General features: G+C 39.9%; 1 protein-coding gene across 3 annotated transcripts in view; it reads left to right on the plus strand.

The window, feature by feature from the left end:
- Positions 1-19,736, plus strand: part of si:dkey-34e4.1 (carboxyl-terminal PDZ ligand of neuronal nitric oxide synthase protein) — a 50,417-nt gene that overhangs the window by 8,453 nt on the left and 22,228 nt on the right. For all 3 annotated transcript variants that reach the window (XM_037117718.1, XM_037117717.1, XM_037117716.1), the window contains exons 3-6: positions 15,733-15,825; positions 16,067-16,125; positions 17,892-18,000; positions 19,348-19,489. In XM_037117718.1, the coding sequence (XP_036973613.1) occupies positions 15,733-15,825; positions 16,067-16,125; positions 17,892-18,000; positions 19,348-19,489 (403 nt within the window). The remainder of the gene's footprint in view (positions 1-15,732; positions 15,826-16,066; positions 16,126-17,891; positions 18,001-19,347; positions 19,490-19,736) is intronic.

Consider the following 19,736-nt stretch of genomic DNA (forward strand, 5'->3'; position numbering starts at 1 on the left):
AGGCCTTTTCACACCAAGTCCAATTTATTTTGTCCAAAGGCACAGACACCAAAACTTTCCATCTTTATAAATTCTTTGTGAACAGGTTCGATTTTCTGTCTTATTTTGCATCCGTCAAAATGACAAGAAGAAAAAAAAGATGTCGGACTGTGCAAAGTTTCTGAGTGTAACTTTTTTAAAATCATATGAAAAAATAGACTTGGTGTGCAAAGGCCTTTAGTCCAAATTGTATTAGTTTATTTTCCCCCTTCTTTTTTTTTTTTGCTTTTTTTCTGTGTGTGTGTGTGGTAGATAAGAGTACTGAAGGGACAGCAGGTCTTTGCTCACATGGATGGACAGACAGGTGGTGAGTGGTCCCTGCCTCCACGACCAGCATCATGTCGCACGCATAGACAAACACACAGGCTTTCATCATCCGCCCTAAGGCGCTGCCATGTCTTTCAGCACTACAATTAGTCAAGTCTTATGCACTCTGATCTCCCCACACTCTCCCAAACCAAGCCCCAACTTAAAGGAAAAGACATTTTCTAAAGCCATGAACTCAATCCTGCTGAAGAGCCCGAGGGCACATTTTCTGCAGATACTTTTCCTGACTGTGGCTCTCTGCAGCTTCGGCATGCAATGTTGTGTGAGTCACGTTTTTTTGGTTTCCTGCACATATTGGATAAATAAGTGTAGAGTGTCTTGTCTGTAAAATTTTAAGACTTTTAATAGATTTCTATGACTCAGTTGTTTCAACAACAACAACAACAACAGAAAAAAGACAGACTGAAATTGAAAATACAAACGTTGCACAGACTTATCAAGGTTGTCATTTTTTTAACCAGGTCAGCTATATATAGGCAGTATTATTTTGACTCTGTTTTGTGGGAAATGCATTATGTCAGCAAGTCCACGCTTATGGTTCATTACAGTGTAAAGGTCCCTGTGGAGCTCATACGCAGAATGGTTACAAAACCTACTCGCTACTGTTGTTGCTACTGCCTGCTGCAAATCTGTCTGTGGTTAATCTGAAGGACAAACACAACTAATGTCAACAGACCAGGATCTGGACACATGTGGGTGTGGTGCTGGTGTGTGTGCCTGCACCTGCATGCAGTCATGCATCTGGGTACATGTATGCCCTTGGATTAGCATAGAATACTGTCTGAGAGTTGTATAGGTCAAGATGTCCCGTATATACACTAAGGGTGGGGGGGAAAAAAAAGACATTTACAATTTGATTAATTCCAATACAATCCAAATCAGCTTCCCTTGTACTAATGGTGGGGCGATATGGGCTTCAAATGATATTACAAATATTTTGAGGCTATATTTGGATGTGCAATGTTTTTTTTTCTTGAAATCAAAGCCAGGTAAGTTTAATTAAATTAAATTAATTGACTGTAATTTTCCACCAAATTATCCAATTACACCATGATTTCCATACATGTTAACTTCAGTTCCTCTCTCCCTGGTCGTTAATTTAGGTGAAATGAAAGTCAGGACATAAACATGAAATGTGAACATGTCATGACACTTGTAAAAGATCCTAGCGGTGGTTTGCAAAAACATTAACCTACTTGTCCTGGCAACTGAACTGCATCATCAGCTCGAAAGTTTTATTTTCCCGAGAACTTCATGACAATAACTTGCGAAATAAGTGAAATTCCCATCAGCCTCAGCTGTAGTGTTGTAAGTGCTGATCAAATGTTTGCGTTCAATCACACTAAACTGAGATGGAGAGAGAGACAGACAGACAGAGATGCTATCATGGCATGGAGGACTTTTATTGTGGTTAAAGTTTATTTTTAGTTTCAAGCATCTTTTGAAATGCAAGTGAAAGTCCTTATCACCGTCTGCATCTGCTCCCCGGGTCAGTGCTTCACATGCTACTGTAACAACCACAAATATTTGTCTTCTTTCACTTTCTCTCTTCCTCTTGGCGTTCCCTGTGTCTACATTCGGTCAAAGTAATTCTCTGATCCGATCTCTGTTGGTGTACAAATTCGGCTCGGTCATCCCGCTCATCCCAACAGAACGATTAGATTTGAATTAGATTAGAATTTCAGTTGCACGGTTTGCCTCAGTTCGTCTTTTGATGAATGGTACTGTTGAGCCCTCGCTCCCTCTCGCTATTATTCCGCCGATCTGAATTAACCACAAATGTCAGGCCGCTCCTCAGGTCTCCCTGGCAACCAGCTCTGCCGCCAAAACATGTCTTTCTCATCTCACCTTCAGGTTAAGGATGGGCTCAAACTTTGGAGGAACTGACTCTGTTCGTTTGTCATGAATATATGTGACGACAGTTGCACAGGGAAAAGCATATATGTCGCCTTATCTGTAGAGTTTACACTGTTTGGTTGGTGTTCAGTTTTGAAAAACACCAGGCTGAAGTGTTTTTTTAGTCATATTCACACAAATTAAAGTGAATACTTTACCAGAAACTCTCTTAAAATAAACATGTTTCATGTTTGCAAGTTGTGCCTCTCTGCCCGGAAGCCTTCTTTCTTAGCATGAGTAGGCAGATAAACTAGGCCTGTTGTATTATGGTATCGTTTGTTGGATAATGATTGAGGAATGCGCTGCAGGCTTTTGAGCTGGCAGATAGGCTGCCCTACTTCTAAATGTTATTTGGAGTCGTGTGTGTGTGTTTGTGCAGTTGTGTATATGTGTGTGCGCATTCATCTCACTTCTCTCATCTTGTTCCAGCGTGCTGCACAGAGAGCCTCAAGGTCTCATTCTCCTGCTCCTACCGTTCAACCTCCTCCCTACACTCTTGATTCTCCTTTTGTTTCACTGCCTTCATCATTGTTGCTACATTTACTCCTCGTGCTGCTCAAGTCTGTGTTGGTTTAAACACGCAGGAAGCTGTTGGGGTTTAAAAAGCTCTGAGATCAAGTTGATGCTAAATCGCTACTGACTTCTGCTGTCAAAACCTCTTTTTAGCTAGCTACACAGCGCGTTTGTAGCTTTAATGTCTTTCTGCTGACTATTTCGGATTACTTTAAAAACCCTCAATGAAGCAATATTGTGTATTCCATGTGGAGACGGGCTTACATCCTGTTCAGACTCAATGAATGGGTCAACTCACGTCAGCTGAGTCTCCTCCTGACCTTCTCCTGACCTCAGGTGGACGTTTGTCGACTGTTGCATGAATGGGAATCCTACATGCAGGCTACCATCCTGGTTGCTATGTGCATTAGCACAACATTAGCTGGTTCCAGCCTCCTAAAAGGGATTCGTTGCTTTTCTCTGTCATTTATGATAGTAGATGAAGAGTTTTTGGTGTTTGGACAGTTGGTTTGACAAAAGACGTTACTCTAGAAAGTTGTAATGAGCATTTTTTTTTACATTTTAGCGAGGCACTATGTTTTCAGATTGTCCATTTTTCCATTAGTCCCATACTTGTGAATGCGATATCTGAGGAAATCCTTTCAAATTTGGTGCAAACGTTTACTTGATGGTCAACGGTCACAAGGTCACATTGACTTCTGCTCCATCCCATTCTCCTGTACACAGTATTTCAGGAGCACCAACGGAGAAGTTGTTCGGATTTGGCAATAATGTCCACTTAAACTCAAGGATGAGTGAGAATTTGGTGGTCAACAATCACTGTGCCCTCTTGTTGTTCCCATTCTCATAAATGCCATATCTCAGGAACACCTGGAGGGGATTTGGGGGAAACAACCTTTTGCTAATATTGCGTTTAAGGTAATTACAGTTGCACCATGTCATGAAATAGTCTGTCAGTGAAGATAGCCTGTTTGAAGATATGGATCACTGCACTCATTATCTACAATTTATCATGTTGTCTCTGTGTTGAAACACTGATTTTATCTATAAAGTTCCACGAATGGATGTTTTTAGGAATCTAAGATGTGTCAGTAGGTTTGCGTTTTGTACTTTGGTCCGTCAGGGACACAACGGTTGTTCCATTAGACTCTAATTGGATAAATTATGTGAACAAAATGCTGCTGCTGATCCCCAGATCTCTGCTGTCACTAACAAGACAACACATTCTCTGCTGTCCAAATGACAAGACTAATGAGACTGTCACTCAGATTAACAACGTCCTGGGCTCACAGAGGACCATGTCTCTGCCTGTCAAACTCCGTCCTTACCGTCAGTCACGGAGGCAGCATGGGTTTTTAATAGATTAAATAAAGTCAGGCACAGGAGGAATGTGTGCCATATGATTAACTTCAGTGTTGTTTATATAACACACAGCTCTGCAGTTAAAGTTTGGGAAACTGTTTCTCTGCATTCAGTGTTATCTCCACTTGCATCGAGCCATCAGGGCAGAAAACCTGAATAGATAATGAGGGAGGAGACAGCCCATAAGCTGTCTAATCATATGCACTGGAGGCATTAGCATATTTTCAGAACAGAATCTCAATTTCCCAAACTTTGTACTTTTTTCTTGGGCTTTGTTTGAATAATTTGATCCCACTTGGATCTTAGTGTCTGCTCTCTCACTTTCTCTGTGTGTTTGGGGGTTAAGATAAAGCCTGTGCTCCTCAGATCTGTCTGTCTGATTGTTTCTTTCTCCCTCTGCCATCAACTACATGAGATTCATCAAACTAGTACAATACTGTGTTGTGTCTCCATTATCCCAGCTAAAGGTATTACTGAACTATACCTCTTAACATTTGGTCCGAGTTACAGTTGATATAAAACAAAGAGATCTGTCATCGAACTTGTAACTTTAGGACTCTATTATTTCAAGCAAAGCATCCTTGCAGCTTTGGTCAACATCCATTGACTAAATGTCCTGAATATGTAGCAAAGCCTCCCGTCACAGCTTTCCAATTAAGAAACTGAAATGTAGCACAAACAGGCTTAAATGAAACCATCAATTTTACACATTAAAGTGTGCTTACAGGTCTTTGGGAGAACTACTGTATATGTGGAAAAGTCCTGAAAGTCTATGAAAGCCCTGAGGAAACTGTATGTTATCTGATAAATTGCGTCTATGTGATGTGATTGTGATGTCACTCAATTGCATTATGGATAATGTAGGCTCCAAGATATGAAAAGCAGTCCGCTGGTCTAGTTTTGCGCTCTTATAACAATGGTGGACTCACTGTGGACAGTTTGAAGATGACTGATCAAAATACTTGGAGATATCCCATTTTTTTTAATTCTACAAATTCTTCTTCCTTTTTAGAATCTGGCTCCTACGTTACCCACAATGCAACTTAGCCACCGGGTGATATCACAGGAAGAAATGTATTATTCTGTGTTTCGTTGTTTTTTGACACATAACAATAAACATCTATTCTACTCTATTCTATTCTATTCTATTCTATTCTATTTAATGCAGTTTCCTCTATACTACGTTTTTCACATATGCAGTTCTTCCCCCTAAGACAAACATGCTAACACGCTAACCTGTTCACATTGTCGTTATGGGCATGTTAGCATGTTTATATTATCAAGTAAAGAGCTGCAGACTGGTTATGAATGTAGACCCTTACATCTTGGTTTTGGGCATTACCACGAAAATAGGACACTGATCATCTTGGTTATCAGACTCCATATGAACTACTGCTCATCTCCACTAAGTCCTTTGATTCTGCACAAAAATCATCCGGTGCTTTTGATCTATATGATTACCTCAAATCTGCTGTGGTGCATTGCTCACTGTGAATCAAAGAGCCTCAGTGATACAGGGCCAACAAAGGTAAAAAAGCTAACTTTACTTTTTTTCAGTTATTTTGGGGGGTTTGTGATGATTTTAGCACTTCTCCTGGGTGTGAATAGATGTTTACCTTGACAACTGGAAGGAAGAAGTTAGCGTGTGGGAAAAACTGCAGGCAGCACTGAGTAGAGAGGAGGTGGCTGTCATCAACGAGTGCAGTGTAGTGACACACTTTGCAGCACCTTCTGTTGTCGCCCGCATGAGGACCTGTCTCAGTCCTCTCAGACAAGGATTTGGGCTACTCATGACTGAGCCTTATGAAAGCTCTCACACACTCTTAAAGCCTCTCCTCCAATGGGGCATGTTTGCATGTGAGGCACAGATGGCACCCCACGTTTAACCCTCTGAAACAGGGTTAACATGTGGTTAATCAGGCAGCCGTATTTGGCCTCAAACCTTACATTGTTTTAGTAAATGGTAATCACCTACTTTCTTGTTTTCCCCAGTTTATATTCATCCCTCACACCAGCTGTAGGCTCCCCAGTGTCCCGTCCATTCACATTTGTGTTTGTGATGCTAGACATGAAGACCTACAGGTTGGCAACAGATATGCATGCTAATATGTCTAAGTTAGTCTAGGTTATTATTAATCTCCATGTGTTTTATGCACAGAAAGGCTATTTGTCCTGATTTAATACATTTGAAATATATAATAATCTTTAGACTAATGTAAGACTTTATTTATTAGCTGGATGTCAAACATGTCTCAAATAAAAGTGTAGACTCTGTTGTAGACATGTTGACTATACAGTGACATAAACTGTGTTTTTACAGTATTTGCATGTAGAGCTGTGATGCGTAGCCCCCCCCGCACTGGGTGCTGGGATTTTCAGGTTTGTGGTCTGACAGCGTTCGTCTCTGTAATCCTATTACTCTGACTGCTGCTTTGCCAGACGACTGCATTGGACAGAGGCACGCTCAGCATCTCTTAATCACCACGGTCCCTGTGTTAACCTCTTGCTGCAGAGCACTTTTTATCATTTACTCGCCAGCATGTTTGCATTTTTCTGCAACAGTTTGTTTTGATTGATCTGTGAAAAAAAATGTACGAGACACACAAACCGGCGCCACAAATACTTTGTTTTATACTTTATACTCTTGGCTGGATGAATATTGAGTGATTCCCAGACAGCGTCTGCTTGTTGAGCCAGTGAAGCACTTTATAAATGATATGCAGCTATTTACAAGCTTTAGAAAACAGAGGCATGCATCACTGCAGTGGACCAAAATGACCCTTAAGTCATTGTGACGTGGACTTGGACTCACTGTTTTGATGACTTGTAACTTGACTTTACAGAAAATAAATGACTTGAGTCAGTTTGGACTTGAATGTTGAAGACTTGACTTGAGACATGAGGACTTGAATTACTTGTCTTTGTTCATTTAAGGTTTTAAGGATTTTAGAATATTTTCAGTGATTATCAGTTATAATACAAACACTTTCAGTCACTGAACCAGTTACATACATCAGCCAGTAAAATTATTGAGATAGGAACTATTATCTTGTGTTTTCCCTTTATGAAGATTGAAAACTGCAGGTAAGACTGCAGAATTCTTGGGAGGTGAAGGGATTTGACTTATCGACTTGATTCAACCTGATACTTGACTTGACTTACGCCAGAGAAAATGACTTGGGACTTGAAACTTGGACCAAATAACTTGGGACCTACTTGACTGACTTAAGACCAAAGCATTTGTTCAACAAAAATAGCATATTCTTGCATTTTTGGATTGTTTTAACTAATGATGATAAAAATCATAGTAATGATGTCTTATGTTTTCAATGAAACTGTGATATTTTCTACGAGGATTTCAGATCTTGTTCCCTGGCAAAACTACTCACATTTTGTGGCTCATTCTTGTTAATTTCACTGGATCTTCTTGTGACTCAGATGTACTTGTAAAGGAGACACCGTCACTGTCTGTAAGTGGAATAATTTGGAAGAGGATAACAATGATATTTTCTGTGTCAGACTCAATTCAGGCTGCAGGTGTACTTCTGCGTATGAAACATATCAACGCCACAGATGAAATTATAAGTCACTGTTACATCACTGAAGTTGTGAAATAATGTTATTAACATTCTGGGATAGAATGAATATATATATATATATATATATATATATATATATATATATATATATATATATATATATATATATATATATATATATATATATATATATATATATATATATATATATTATATATATATTTATATATATATATATATATATATATATATATATATATATATATATTATATATATTATATATATTTATATATATTATATTATATATATATATATATATATATATATATATATATATATATAATATATATATATATATATATATATATATATATATATATTTATATGTATATGTATATATGTGTATATATATATGTATATATGTATATATATATGTATATATATATGTATATATGTATATATATATATATGTATATATATATATATATGTATATATATATATATGTATATATATGTATGTATATATATAAAATTAATATGGTTTCTTTCTGAATGCACATGTGGATGTTGATACTTTGAGTGTATCCTTGAGCACCTTCTTCCTGTACATCTTTGAGAGCGAGTGTTTGGCATGCTCAGGTTGTTCCTTTGTATTTCCTCTATGTCCCATGTGACTAACCCTGAGTAGCCGCCGTCAGCGCTCTGGGACTGGCTGTCCTTTCACTGAGCCTGTCAGTGAGTCACTCAGGCGTGGGTCCATTCGCACTGCAAGGGCGCCAACACTCAAGGAGTGCCTGCCCGGGCCCGCTCTGGGGCCTTAGCTGTTTCCCTCTGACAAGCCCGCTTCAAGTGAAGTTGATTCTTCTCCAAAGGAACGGGTTGACTCATCCTACGAGTTCTCATCCGTGGCAGCTTCTCTGTCTGACCTTGCTGCTTTAATTCGAGTCTGAAGGACCTAACGATGATCAATTAAGTGTACCACATGGTCTGGTGTAATGGTTGCCCAGAGATTGTGGGCTCTGATTCCTTCAGTGCCTTCTGTCCAGACGTATTAACACCAAGCCAGGATCGATCAATATTGTCTGTCAGCCACTATAAACACACTTGCGGTGCAAAGTAATGAAAGTCATTTATATAAAGAGTCACAGCTGTAGCTCCCAGATGGAGCTGGTGCAGTGTCAGTGCCAGCTGTGGTTACTTATTTATCTTCCAGGAGTTTATCACTGAAATCAAGAATAAACAAGCTAGAAAAAATCGCAAAATATGACAACAGAATCAAAGCTCTTCAATCAAAACTAGGTACCGTGCTCGAAAAAATTAATTTCACATAAAAGCCTTGGTTGTTCTATACCCTTGCAGTAAATTGCAGTCTTGCGTGTAACCCTGCTGTCATGCAGAAGCCTTCGTTAAGCAGCCCTGTGAGCAGGCTGATTCCTCTTAGCACCCTGTCTCCTGAGGACCAGAATGCTGCTGCTGCTCACTGGAGGCAGCCAGCAGACTTGAGCCCTGGAGTCCAATCGATAATATCTGCACTCAGGCGGAAACTGCTCGTGTGGGCAGAGACAAGCACCAGCAAGCGTCTAAATTCAAGAAAGACACATTCAAAAAATGTGTCTTCCTATCCGGCTCTCGTATCTTATTCTTTCTTTCCTTCTTTTTTTTTTTTTTACACATAACACTGCCAGTGTACACAAAAACAGTCTCCAGTCCGTTGCAGATCTAGGCCAAGGTCGTCGTCCGTGGCGACTCTTGAGGTAATTGCTCCCTTATCACACTGCTGCTGACTAATGACGAGACGTGCCAGTTCACTCCGGAGGTTTGGACCTCTCCAGCGTCATGGGAGTCACTCCGTCCTCCCTGCTTGGCTGCAAGTCTAAGAGACCTGTCTGAAAACACCACTCGCAGGGTGAGAGGCTGGTTGAGCAGCCATGATTAAAGCTCAGACTCTTTGTTAAATTAATGGGACATTGTGAGAAGCAGCTGCCTGGTTGCCAAAACAAGTGAAAAATTAGCACTCACAGTTGGAGTATAACAGAAAAGAAATGTGCTAGTTTTAATTCAAATTGTTTCCTGCTACTTTGATTTCCGAGAAGTGTCTTTTCACATTAAATGCCGGGCTGGCCGGACAGCTGTTGTGTTTCTCAGCTCGGTTCTGCTCCCAACAGTCGTCTCTTTGTGTACCCAATCGAGGGAAAAAAGAAGTGAAATTCCTTGGAACTCCCCAAATCCTGAGAATTGTAATGAAGGGGTTGCTAGGTTGCGATCTATAGGGCCTATTGTGTACTCCTGTATGGAATCAATGGTACTACAGGGGAGCATCAATGACCCACAATGCACCCCACATTCCTCTGCTTTTCAGGATCAGCCAACGGGAGTGGGGGGTTGCCCATGATTTCTTATTCCATGATTTGGTTTGCAAAACCTAATCCTGCACATTAATTCACTCTAAAAATATCCATGAAGAGCAGGAGGAAAAAATGACCTTATCTAACCTTTCCCTTTAGGATTCTTTGAAGCCAGACTTTCAAGGATGAAGGAAATTACATAAACTGAAGGACTTTCATTAAGAGCTTGTTAACAGATACCTGTCAGAGCCCAGAAGGTTTATTTACAGTATCTGTAATATGGCTGCTTCCATATAGTGACTCAGAGCTCTGTTCTCAGTACTGCAGTCTCAACAGGAAGGAGGACGACAGCGTTATAACACTTGGGACTCCCTCAATAACCACAGGGTCATCCTCTACAGTGTGTTCTGAGACTCAGGCCTCGTTATCCATCAGAGTTAAACATCTTGAAGTCAGTGGGTTTTTTGCATGTGTTTTCTGAAAAAGATGTTTTGTTTTATGACGTAAACTACATCAGTAAATCCTGCACATATGAATAATAAAGACTTAACGTGTCTTTAAAAACATGGTTGCTAACAATGAATGGCTGAAAGAGACTGCAGTCAATGGCGATATGTCAGTTTGGCTATTTGGTAATGAAGTTTTTAACAAATTACAGATTTGACCCGATGATGGTGCTTTGAAAGGTTAAGGGAAATTATTACAATTGATCCTGAGGGGAACATGAATGTATGAACACAGTTATATTAAAATTCATTTCATAGTTGTTGAGACATTGAACTCGAAACCACAAATGTTAAACCTCATGGTAATGCCACAGGAAAAGTCAGAGGCTCATTAAATATAGCAGGATTCATCTTCTGGGGACCATGCATGAATTGAATGGTAATCTATCCACTAGTTGTTGAGATGAAACAGAATTAAGCCAACTATTATTCTACAGCCATCACAATGACTCTGATAATCATCAGTTGAGGTCTCAAAGAAGCTTAAAGCTGATTTGGGAGATGTTTTTCTCATCTCTTGATGACTTTCAGATATTAAATAGTCATTATGGTCGGGCTTTGTTAGTTATTCATGCCACTAAAAGGAACTGTCACATCAGATTCTATTATCTTGTCTTCCTCTGATATTACTAATAAAAAGTGAATGGCCTCTTGTCTCCTCTGGTCTGATGTTGTAATATGTTGCACGCCTGTTTTAAAGCGGCAAAATATATTAAGCTGGGTTCAAAAATTCTCCCGAGAGCCGGCTCTCCCTTCCTTCATTTTGTTGCACACAGCAACAGCCATCACTATTCTGTCTGACACTTTCATAATAGATTGCAGAGAAGAACGCAGGCTGAAATTTGTTCCGCTGTCTGGGAAGACTGATGAGTCGGAAGGCTTAAATGCACACATCCAGACGGGGAGAGATTTGGTATAACTGCTCTCACTAGGGTTTGCTTTAAGCTTGAACGCTGCTGTAGCCCTGCGACACCCACAGTCAGAGTCAGGGGCACAGTTTTAAGGTGCTAAGACAAATCTTTGAAGAGCACGTCTTAGAACTTAAAGCCCATATCCTCCGCACGCCTGCTCAATCCACATATGAGTCATACACGAGAACTCATTTGTTATTCTTTCAACTGTGCCCTCCTTAAATTTATCCAGCATAATAAGTCAGAATCTGTAACAGCAGAGTAAACTAGGCTCTTTTCAGCCAATATTTCCATGCTGTGGTGAAAGTTTTCTAACTGGACATGTTGAGGCTTCAGCGAACGTGTGTCACAAGCTTTTAATTGTTTTGTTCTGCTGTCGGTTACATGAAAACCATAACAATGCAAGTGCATTAAAAGCCTGAATATTTCACAACACTTGGCACTTAAGCAAAGAAAATATTAAAATTTCATACTTTGCATGAAGTTGCAAAATCCCATTTTGCTTCACCAGAATCCTGGCACAAACTGAATTATATAGGAGCTGTGTGTTTTATGGCACTGATGTGTTAGCAAAGGTATTAAGTAAGGTTGTGTGTTGTGGACTTCGTAGTGTGTAGCTCATTTATTTATGGAAAGTACTTGTGTTGTTTTCTTTATACACAATGTCATTGGTGTTGCCAGCAAGTTTTTGGATTCGGAGCCTCAACACTTGGGGTCAGGTTGTGAGCTTTTGGGCTCATAGCCAGCTCACTTTGTTAGCGCCAGCTTGCCATTAAATTTTTTTTATAGCTATCGCTACTAGAGTTGATTTGACGGTTCTTAAGCAATATGCAGTATAGTAGCTTATTTGAATGAGTAACACATGCAGTTGTTTGTGCAGTTTTGTGATAAATGTTTGTTGGCTAAATAAGATTAATTTAGCCTTCAGCTTACATTATTGATTAGCCTATACAAGCCACGGATGCTAATAACTGACTAAATATTTTTATTATTGCTTAAGCCTTTTAAAAACCTTTATCTCAGTCAATTACTTCTTTAGTTGGTATAAAATGCCAGAAAATGTGAATGAAAATAAAATGTGACCACATTTCCAAAGGTTTTTTTACGGTTTACAACAAAAATCATCATTAAGAAAATTATGAAACCGTTAAAAACAAGACAATCCTCACAGCGTAGAAGGTGCAACTATAGAATATTTAGCAATTTCGCTTAAGAAAATTGTTGATCGACTATTAATAGCTGCAGCTGTTGTCATCAAATCCAAGAGATATGTATTTTTTTGGACGAATATGACAGCAAACGTAACCACATTTTAACACACAGTCAAGATAACCCCAATGAGACTTCCTGGACTATTTGGGATAAACAACTTTGATTTATATAATAAAATAATATTTATTTTTTTTCTGGATGGACTTTTCCAGTTTTGGAGCACTAATTATATGAAGTCAACAGAGCAAATTAGAACACTGAGTAAAGCCCATATTATCCCACAGTAAATAATGGGTGATCACGTAGGCTTCATTGATTACACACTGTCACAATAATACACTCAAATTTTCCTCTGTAATGAGACAACAATGAACAAAGATGTGTTTTGTTAAATACTTCAGATACACTGACAACAGCCAGTTTGTCAGTTTTTATCAATGTATAGAAAGTCACAGACATGATATCTACGAACCAAAAGCTCACCATCTCTGGGGCATTTATCTCATAGCTATTGGAGAGGGATGGATGTGACAGAAAGACATTTTTGATTTATTCACCAGCTTATTGGAGGTAAAGGCATTGAAGCTCCCCTCTTCTCTGTATGTACCAGTTGATTGAAGGGTAAAGAAAATAAACTGACCTATTGTAAATATTCAAATGGAAATATTGTGAGTTAAATCATTCAGTCATATTTTTAATCTCGTCTGATAACCTTTTGCTGCCTCTTCTCCGTGTCGGGTTTCCGTATTTGGCAGTTTGAAAATCATCATTCTGCTCAGTCACCTTTCTTTAAATTGCCTCATCTCATCATTTTGCCTCAGAGCAAATACTGTACCCTGAATATCAGTGGATTCTGCACTCTGTTCTTAAGCACACTGCAGTGGAGATAAATGACGTTCATCGCCTGGTTTTTGGTTTCACACTTGAAGACATTGCTTTCATCTCACCACCGTACCACTTTTCCCCTTTGCTGCAAGAGCAGTTCTTCATTCTTGCTCTCTAAACCCTGGCTCGCGTCTCGCTCCGTCTCTGTGGTGTGTTTCCTCCTCTCCCTCTCTAAACCTATTCTCCATTTAATCAGCTCTCTCAGGACTCAGTTCTGTATAATTAGAGACTGAAACTTTAATCACCATGGATCCAGGGCAGGGAGAGCAGGGCATTTCAAATAGACACAAGCAGTAAATTAGCTGCGGAGAAGGTATGGAAACCGATGTGACAACAATTGCATCATTTAAGTCGTGGCTGGCAGTCTGTGCTGCACATTCACAGACAGTTAGGACACATCCTATGTTCACACAATTAAAAGCCTAAATATCTCATAATCACGTGTGGTAGGCCTTGACTTGTTCACAATGCTCAGCTAATTGTTCCATGGCAGCATTGTGCAGCCGCATGAAAAGGTCACAGTTTGCAGGAGGTCCTTACATAACAACAGCTGTCTCCTCACCTCCTCTCCTTCTGTCTCCTCCTATCTGCTCACCCCCTCTAACTGTATGTCTTTGTACTTTGATACTCGCCTTGTCTCCATAGTGGCATTCACTTTAACATTTGCGGTTAAAAAACGTATTTTCTCTCACCTTCACCTAGTCATTCTTGCAGACTGGATATTTATCATTTTCGGGGGAAAGCCAAGAAAAAAATTGTCCAAACTTTTTTTTGAATATGGCAAAAGTTATTCTGGACTTCGGCTGCTGACCTGATGAGGTTTTCAGATTATATTTAATGCAAAATAGAGCTTGAAAACAAATGAAAATGAAATAAGATGTGGATTGTAATACAAACAGTGTTTAAAAAAAAGTCAGTGCAATGAAAACATCGTTATGATGATCATCCGCTTAGTTTCACAGAGTGTTTATAGTGGGTTTCAGCTCATTGTTTAGCTGCTGTTTGGCTAACTATTATTTTGAATCTGTTATCTGTTAAACAGATAAGCCAGAAAGCTGTTTTTCACGTCACTTCTCGTTTGACCTTGTACAGGCCACAGTTTGGAGCCAGTTTCATAGCTCAGGAGTCAAACCACTGCATTTTTGCAACACGATAAATGGCTCTGGCCCCCGCAGTCTTACTCTAGCCCTGATAGCTGGTAGCTAACAAGGGTTGAACTCTGCATCATTTTTAAAAGTGACACTGATGTGAGTCGACAGGCCAGACTTGCTAAGTTCCTGAGCAGAGAGCCCGGCCAGCTGACGAGATGGAAACATGTTAGTCGCTCGGTGGAGACACAGCTGTTGTGTACCACTCAGCAAACGGAGCGGAGTCAAGCCTACATCCTGGGTCTTTTATCTTGAATCTTGTTGTTTAATTTAGCTTGCGTGGTTGAAACATGCTTCAGCTGTGCATTTTTAACATACTTCAGCCAGGAGGACTAATGAGATAAAACGGGCAACTTTCAATGGTGGTGGCTGTATATAATTGGTCAGAATACATCTGAACTTGATATTTTGACCTATGGGAAGTTGCTTTCTCATTATATTCAAGGTAAACTTTGTTGTTCATCGAGTTTTGTGTCCTCTCTCATTTCGCTGGCATCCGAAGAACTACGGAGGAGGTCTTCATAGTTGGCTCGGCTACAAATATTCATCAGACTTTATCAGTGCTCCTATTGTGAGCTGCCAAGCTATTAAAGATGCTGATGGATTAAAGTGCCCTGCAGATCATTTTTTAATGCTGACAGATTGTTCCTGCTTATGCCCTTAATTCTGTAAGCAAGCCAAATGTGCAGCAGGATGATGTTTAATGTTAATTTTCTAAAGGCAAAATGTCTCTCCAGTGTTTAGATGTCTTGCTTCTATTTGTCTTGTGTGATGATGAGTGTTTAGCAGATTAATCGATGGTGAAAATGATCATCAGTTGCAGCCCTGCTGTTTTGTCAAATCAATGCTCTGATGAAATAAATGGTTTTCAAGCTCTCGTTAGATTATGACTGATTTATCAGCCGTTTCTGTTCAGTTGTGTGTAATCAGCTGCTACCAAGTCATCTGAAAGTTTTACAGATGTTATTGTTTAATACAGGAAGGATGATGTGCTATTCATATGTAATACTGCTGTTCTCATCTGCTGTTTATTTTCTGTTTTCCTTAGTATGAATTCAAGGCCAAGAACATCAAGAAGAAGAAGGTCAGCATTGTGGTGTCTGTGGACGGAGTCAAGGTGATGCTGAGGAAGAAACAGAAGGTAGGACGCTACAGACAAACCGTCAAAGGAAAAATATGTATAACTACATATAAAGATATCACTTTCCACTTGATTTAGAAAGTTAATCACCAGAAATGAATGTCAGCTTACAGTCACTTTCAAAAGAGAGTTTTAGTTTTTAGTTTAAGCATACTGATACTTAAGTACTGATGCAGGTGTAACTTCTTTGATATAAGATGCTTTAACAGTGTGTAGTCACAACCATTTGTCTCTTACACAGAGAAAAGAATGGACATGGGACGAGAGCAAGATGATGATCATGCAAGATCCCATATACAGGTCGGTGACAGCCTACGTCACTGCAGTGTGCAGTTACATTTATGGGGAGGTGCACATCAGGCTACAGTGTCGGCTGTGGTGTATGCTCCCTGACAAATTTCTAACTGAGGTGCTCATAACAAATGTGTCTTGTTTTGTTGTCATTTTTGTTGAACTATAGCAGCAAATGCTAAGGTCACAAACCATCACTTTCTGTTTCCTGTGATCACTTCATAGTAAAAGTCAACTTGTGCTTCACCAACTAAATGATGCTAATGTGAAGTGGCAGTAGTAGGAAATGTTCAGTTTGCATTAGCAGTAACTGAACAGCACTCTATAGATAGTGTGAGCAGATTTTCCTGTGAGATGTCCGCCGTAATTGGTAACACCAGCGCAATAATGTATGTGAACAAATGGAGAGTCTTGCTATCTTTGCCACTCGCTTTTTTTTACAACTAGGGGATTAAACTGTCTGATATAAGATCCAGTCTGTTCTCTGTGCTCGGCATGTTCCTGTTAGCTTCAACAGGAGTAATTACTGTGAGCATACTGCAGATAACACATACTGTATGTCTCTCTCAGTGGAAATTAGATCTCTGAGGATGAAGCTGAGGATCGCCTCTTTAAAGGCCATCCAGTGTACTACACCATGCAGGACTAATGTGCTTGAATATATGTGCCAAATGCAGCTACATTCATACGACAGCTTAATGAATAATCTATAGCTTGAGTGTGTAGTTGGCAGAGCATATGTTTGTATACTTTGAAGGGATGTCATTTTTTTCAAGGGAGGACCTCTCAGATTATATTCACAGCAATTTGGTATTTAAACCATCTGGCCAACAAAGTTTCAGTATGTTTGAGAAAACATGTGCCCAAAGAAAATGCAGTCATCCGTCCCACCCCCTCCCTAAATGTTTACATGGTGATGCAGCCTGTCATTAACGGGACGATGAAGCTGTCAGTCATTGCTGAACACGAACATGTTTTTTTTGGTTTGGAGGACTGAGGAGTGATTGAATGTGATTTCTTTTTTCTTGTTCGTTTTTTTTCCCCCGGCTGGCCAAAATAAGCAATTAAAGCTTGTGAGGCAACATCTGCATGGAAATGGAAATCTCAGAGATGGAAAGGAGTGGGCGGCCACTTAAAAGTGTCTTAACATTCAACATCTAACCAACTCCTGTGTGTGTGTGTGTGTGTGTGTGTGTGTGTGTGTGTGTGTGTGTGTGTGTGTGTGTGAATTATGCATATTTCTGTGTGAGGGTCTAATTCTAAGTCACGCCTCATCGGGGGCCTGTGTGTTAAATATAATTCTCCTTGTGTGTGTTTCTGTGCATCCATGCCTTGATGCGGAGGGGATATGTAGTCCACTCTGTATCATGTGACTTTCAGTAATACATGGCCATAATCTTTTTGCCGTCCTTCCAGTTGCGATGTTTTATAGCCGTGGCGCTCCAGATTGAGACGCAGGGCAGACCATTGGCTCTGCCAGTTTACCGCAGAGTGTTGCTGGCAAGAGCAGAAGCAGACAGGATAGCGTTCTTGTACAGTATAATACACAATGCGTATACAGTGTTGTAGCGCCATGTATTAAGTGCTACACTGTATATTACCATTTGATTTATATCTGCACCAGGTCGGTCTTCTCTCCCTGATTTTTATGTTGTGTTTTGGTGTAATTTGAGGACAGTCACAGTCACAAAAAGGGTGGACAAAATGATTAAAAAAACTTGTTTTGCATTTGGGCTGTTTTTGTAATTTTGCGTAATTTGTGTCATGTTTTCTAGGATTTTCTACGTGTCTCACGACTCCCAAGACTTAAAGATCTTCAGCTACATCGCGAGAGATGGCACCAGTAATTCCTTCAGATGTAATGTCTTCAAGTCAAAGAAAAAGGTAAAACCAAAATCCACACAGACACATGCACCTCCTGACAGTAGACATGCACAGCTGGTTACAGATCGACACTGTGATAACTGAAGCAATAGCTGACATGCTGGAAAATACACATATTCACTTTCTTGCTGAGCTTCAGAGAAGATCAGTACCATTTGTTTCTGTTCATTACATTATGAACAAGTGCATTATTAACTTGGCTTAGCATAAAAACTGGAAACAGGGGCAGGGCTACCAGGCTCTGTTCAGAACCAGGCTAGCTGTATCGTCCAAAGCATCTCTCTGCTGTGGCTTCGTATTTAATAGACGGAACTTGGGAGCAGCATCAATCTTTTCTCATCTCTTTCTTGGGAAGAAAATTGATAAGCATATTTCCCAAAATGTTGACTTATTCCCTTGACCCTTATCTGACCACAGATATAGGGATTTTATCATTAAATAGCACATTTAGCTTCAGTGCTGCTCTGTGTATCATCACCTATGAGAGCTCCAGTTAACAGAACTGGAAATGGACCAGTCAGTCAGCAGCGATACAGGGACAAATCAGACGTGTTTCTCATTTTCTGGTATTTAGAATAACCTGTGCACTCCTTAGTTTGCTGATGTCATTGCCCCTTCATGTAAATCTTCCAGCTAACCCTAACCCTAACCAGCAAGTGTTTTGTACACTGTGGGAGATATAGTACTGCAGACTTGAATGTGACTTGTTTCATTTTACTGTGTCCATCCAGCTATGACTGCGAGCTTTTTTGTATTCTGTGTTTTTCTTCTTTTCTTTTTTATTTAGGAATTAATATCCTGATAATGTCAGCTTAGTCAATAAATTTCTTTTTAAATTTTATCTTAAATTAAATTTTCAGTGGGCAGCTTATTTAATATCCTGTGGCTAACCACTGCAGATCCATAACCTGCACTGAATACAGAATAGATGCACTCAAGGACAAGCTCCACAACTGCATTTTTCAGACAAGCATCTCTGTACCTTTCCTCTGTCTAAGCTGCTGTGTTGTTCAGCCGTCTTGGCTCGGAGGTCTGTTATTATCAGTCGGCCTTAATGGGAAATGTTCGGCAGAAGTCTTATTATTATTCTCTGAAAGAGAAGTTTTCATCTGCATGTAAAGGATGACTGAGAGTGTGATTATTTTCCGTATATTCAAAGACTACAGGAGGTGATTTCATTGTCTTAAAGCAGACGGGAGGAAGTGATCAGTGAAATTAAATACCATGGTTGTTGATGGAGTGAAAATCCCGAAGAGAACTGTACTGTTAAATACACCTCCTCACTCGTCTTCTGAACACCGACCTTCCATTACAAACTCTCCACTCCCTGCTCTCTCTCCCTGTCAGACGCAGGCCATGCGTATTGTGCGGACAGTGGGTCAGGCCTTCGAGGTGTGCCATAAGCTCAGTCTGCAGCATGCTGAGCAGGATGCAGACGGACAGGCGGACGGAGAGAGTGACAAGTCCACAGAGGAGCCGAGCAGCCAAGGTGAGGCCTACCTGACGGGATTTACTGTTATCAGCTATGCACAGTGTTGCCTTTGCCGAGGCCACTCGGACACACGCAGACAACATTTTGGGTTATTATATTGTGGCTAATTTTTGTGACACAAGTGTGAAAAATAAAGTAAAAAGAATATACTACATACGTTTTAAAAAAGGTATTTAAACGTTAGGAACAAACTCCTGAAAGGTCTGTGTGAACAGATTATTTGGCTTTATTTTCAGGAAACTTT

The sequence above is a fragment of the Acanthopagrus latus genome, chromosome 12 (assembly GCF_904848185.1).
Source record: "Acanthopagrus latus isolate v.2019 chromosome 12, fAcaLat1.1, whole genome shotgun sequence".
Lineage (NCBI taxonomy): Eukaryota > Metazoa > Chordata > Actinopteri > Spariformes > Sparidae > Acanthopagrus > Acanthopagrus latus.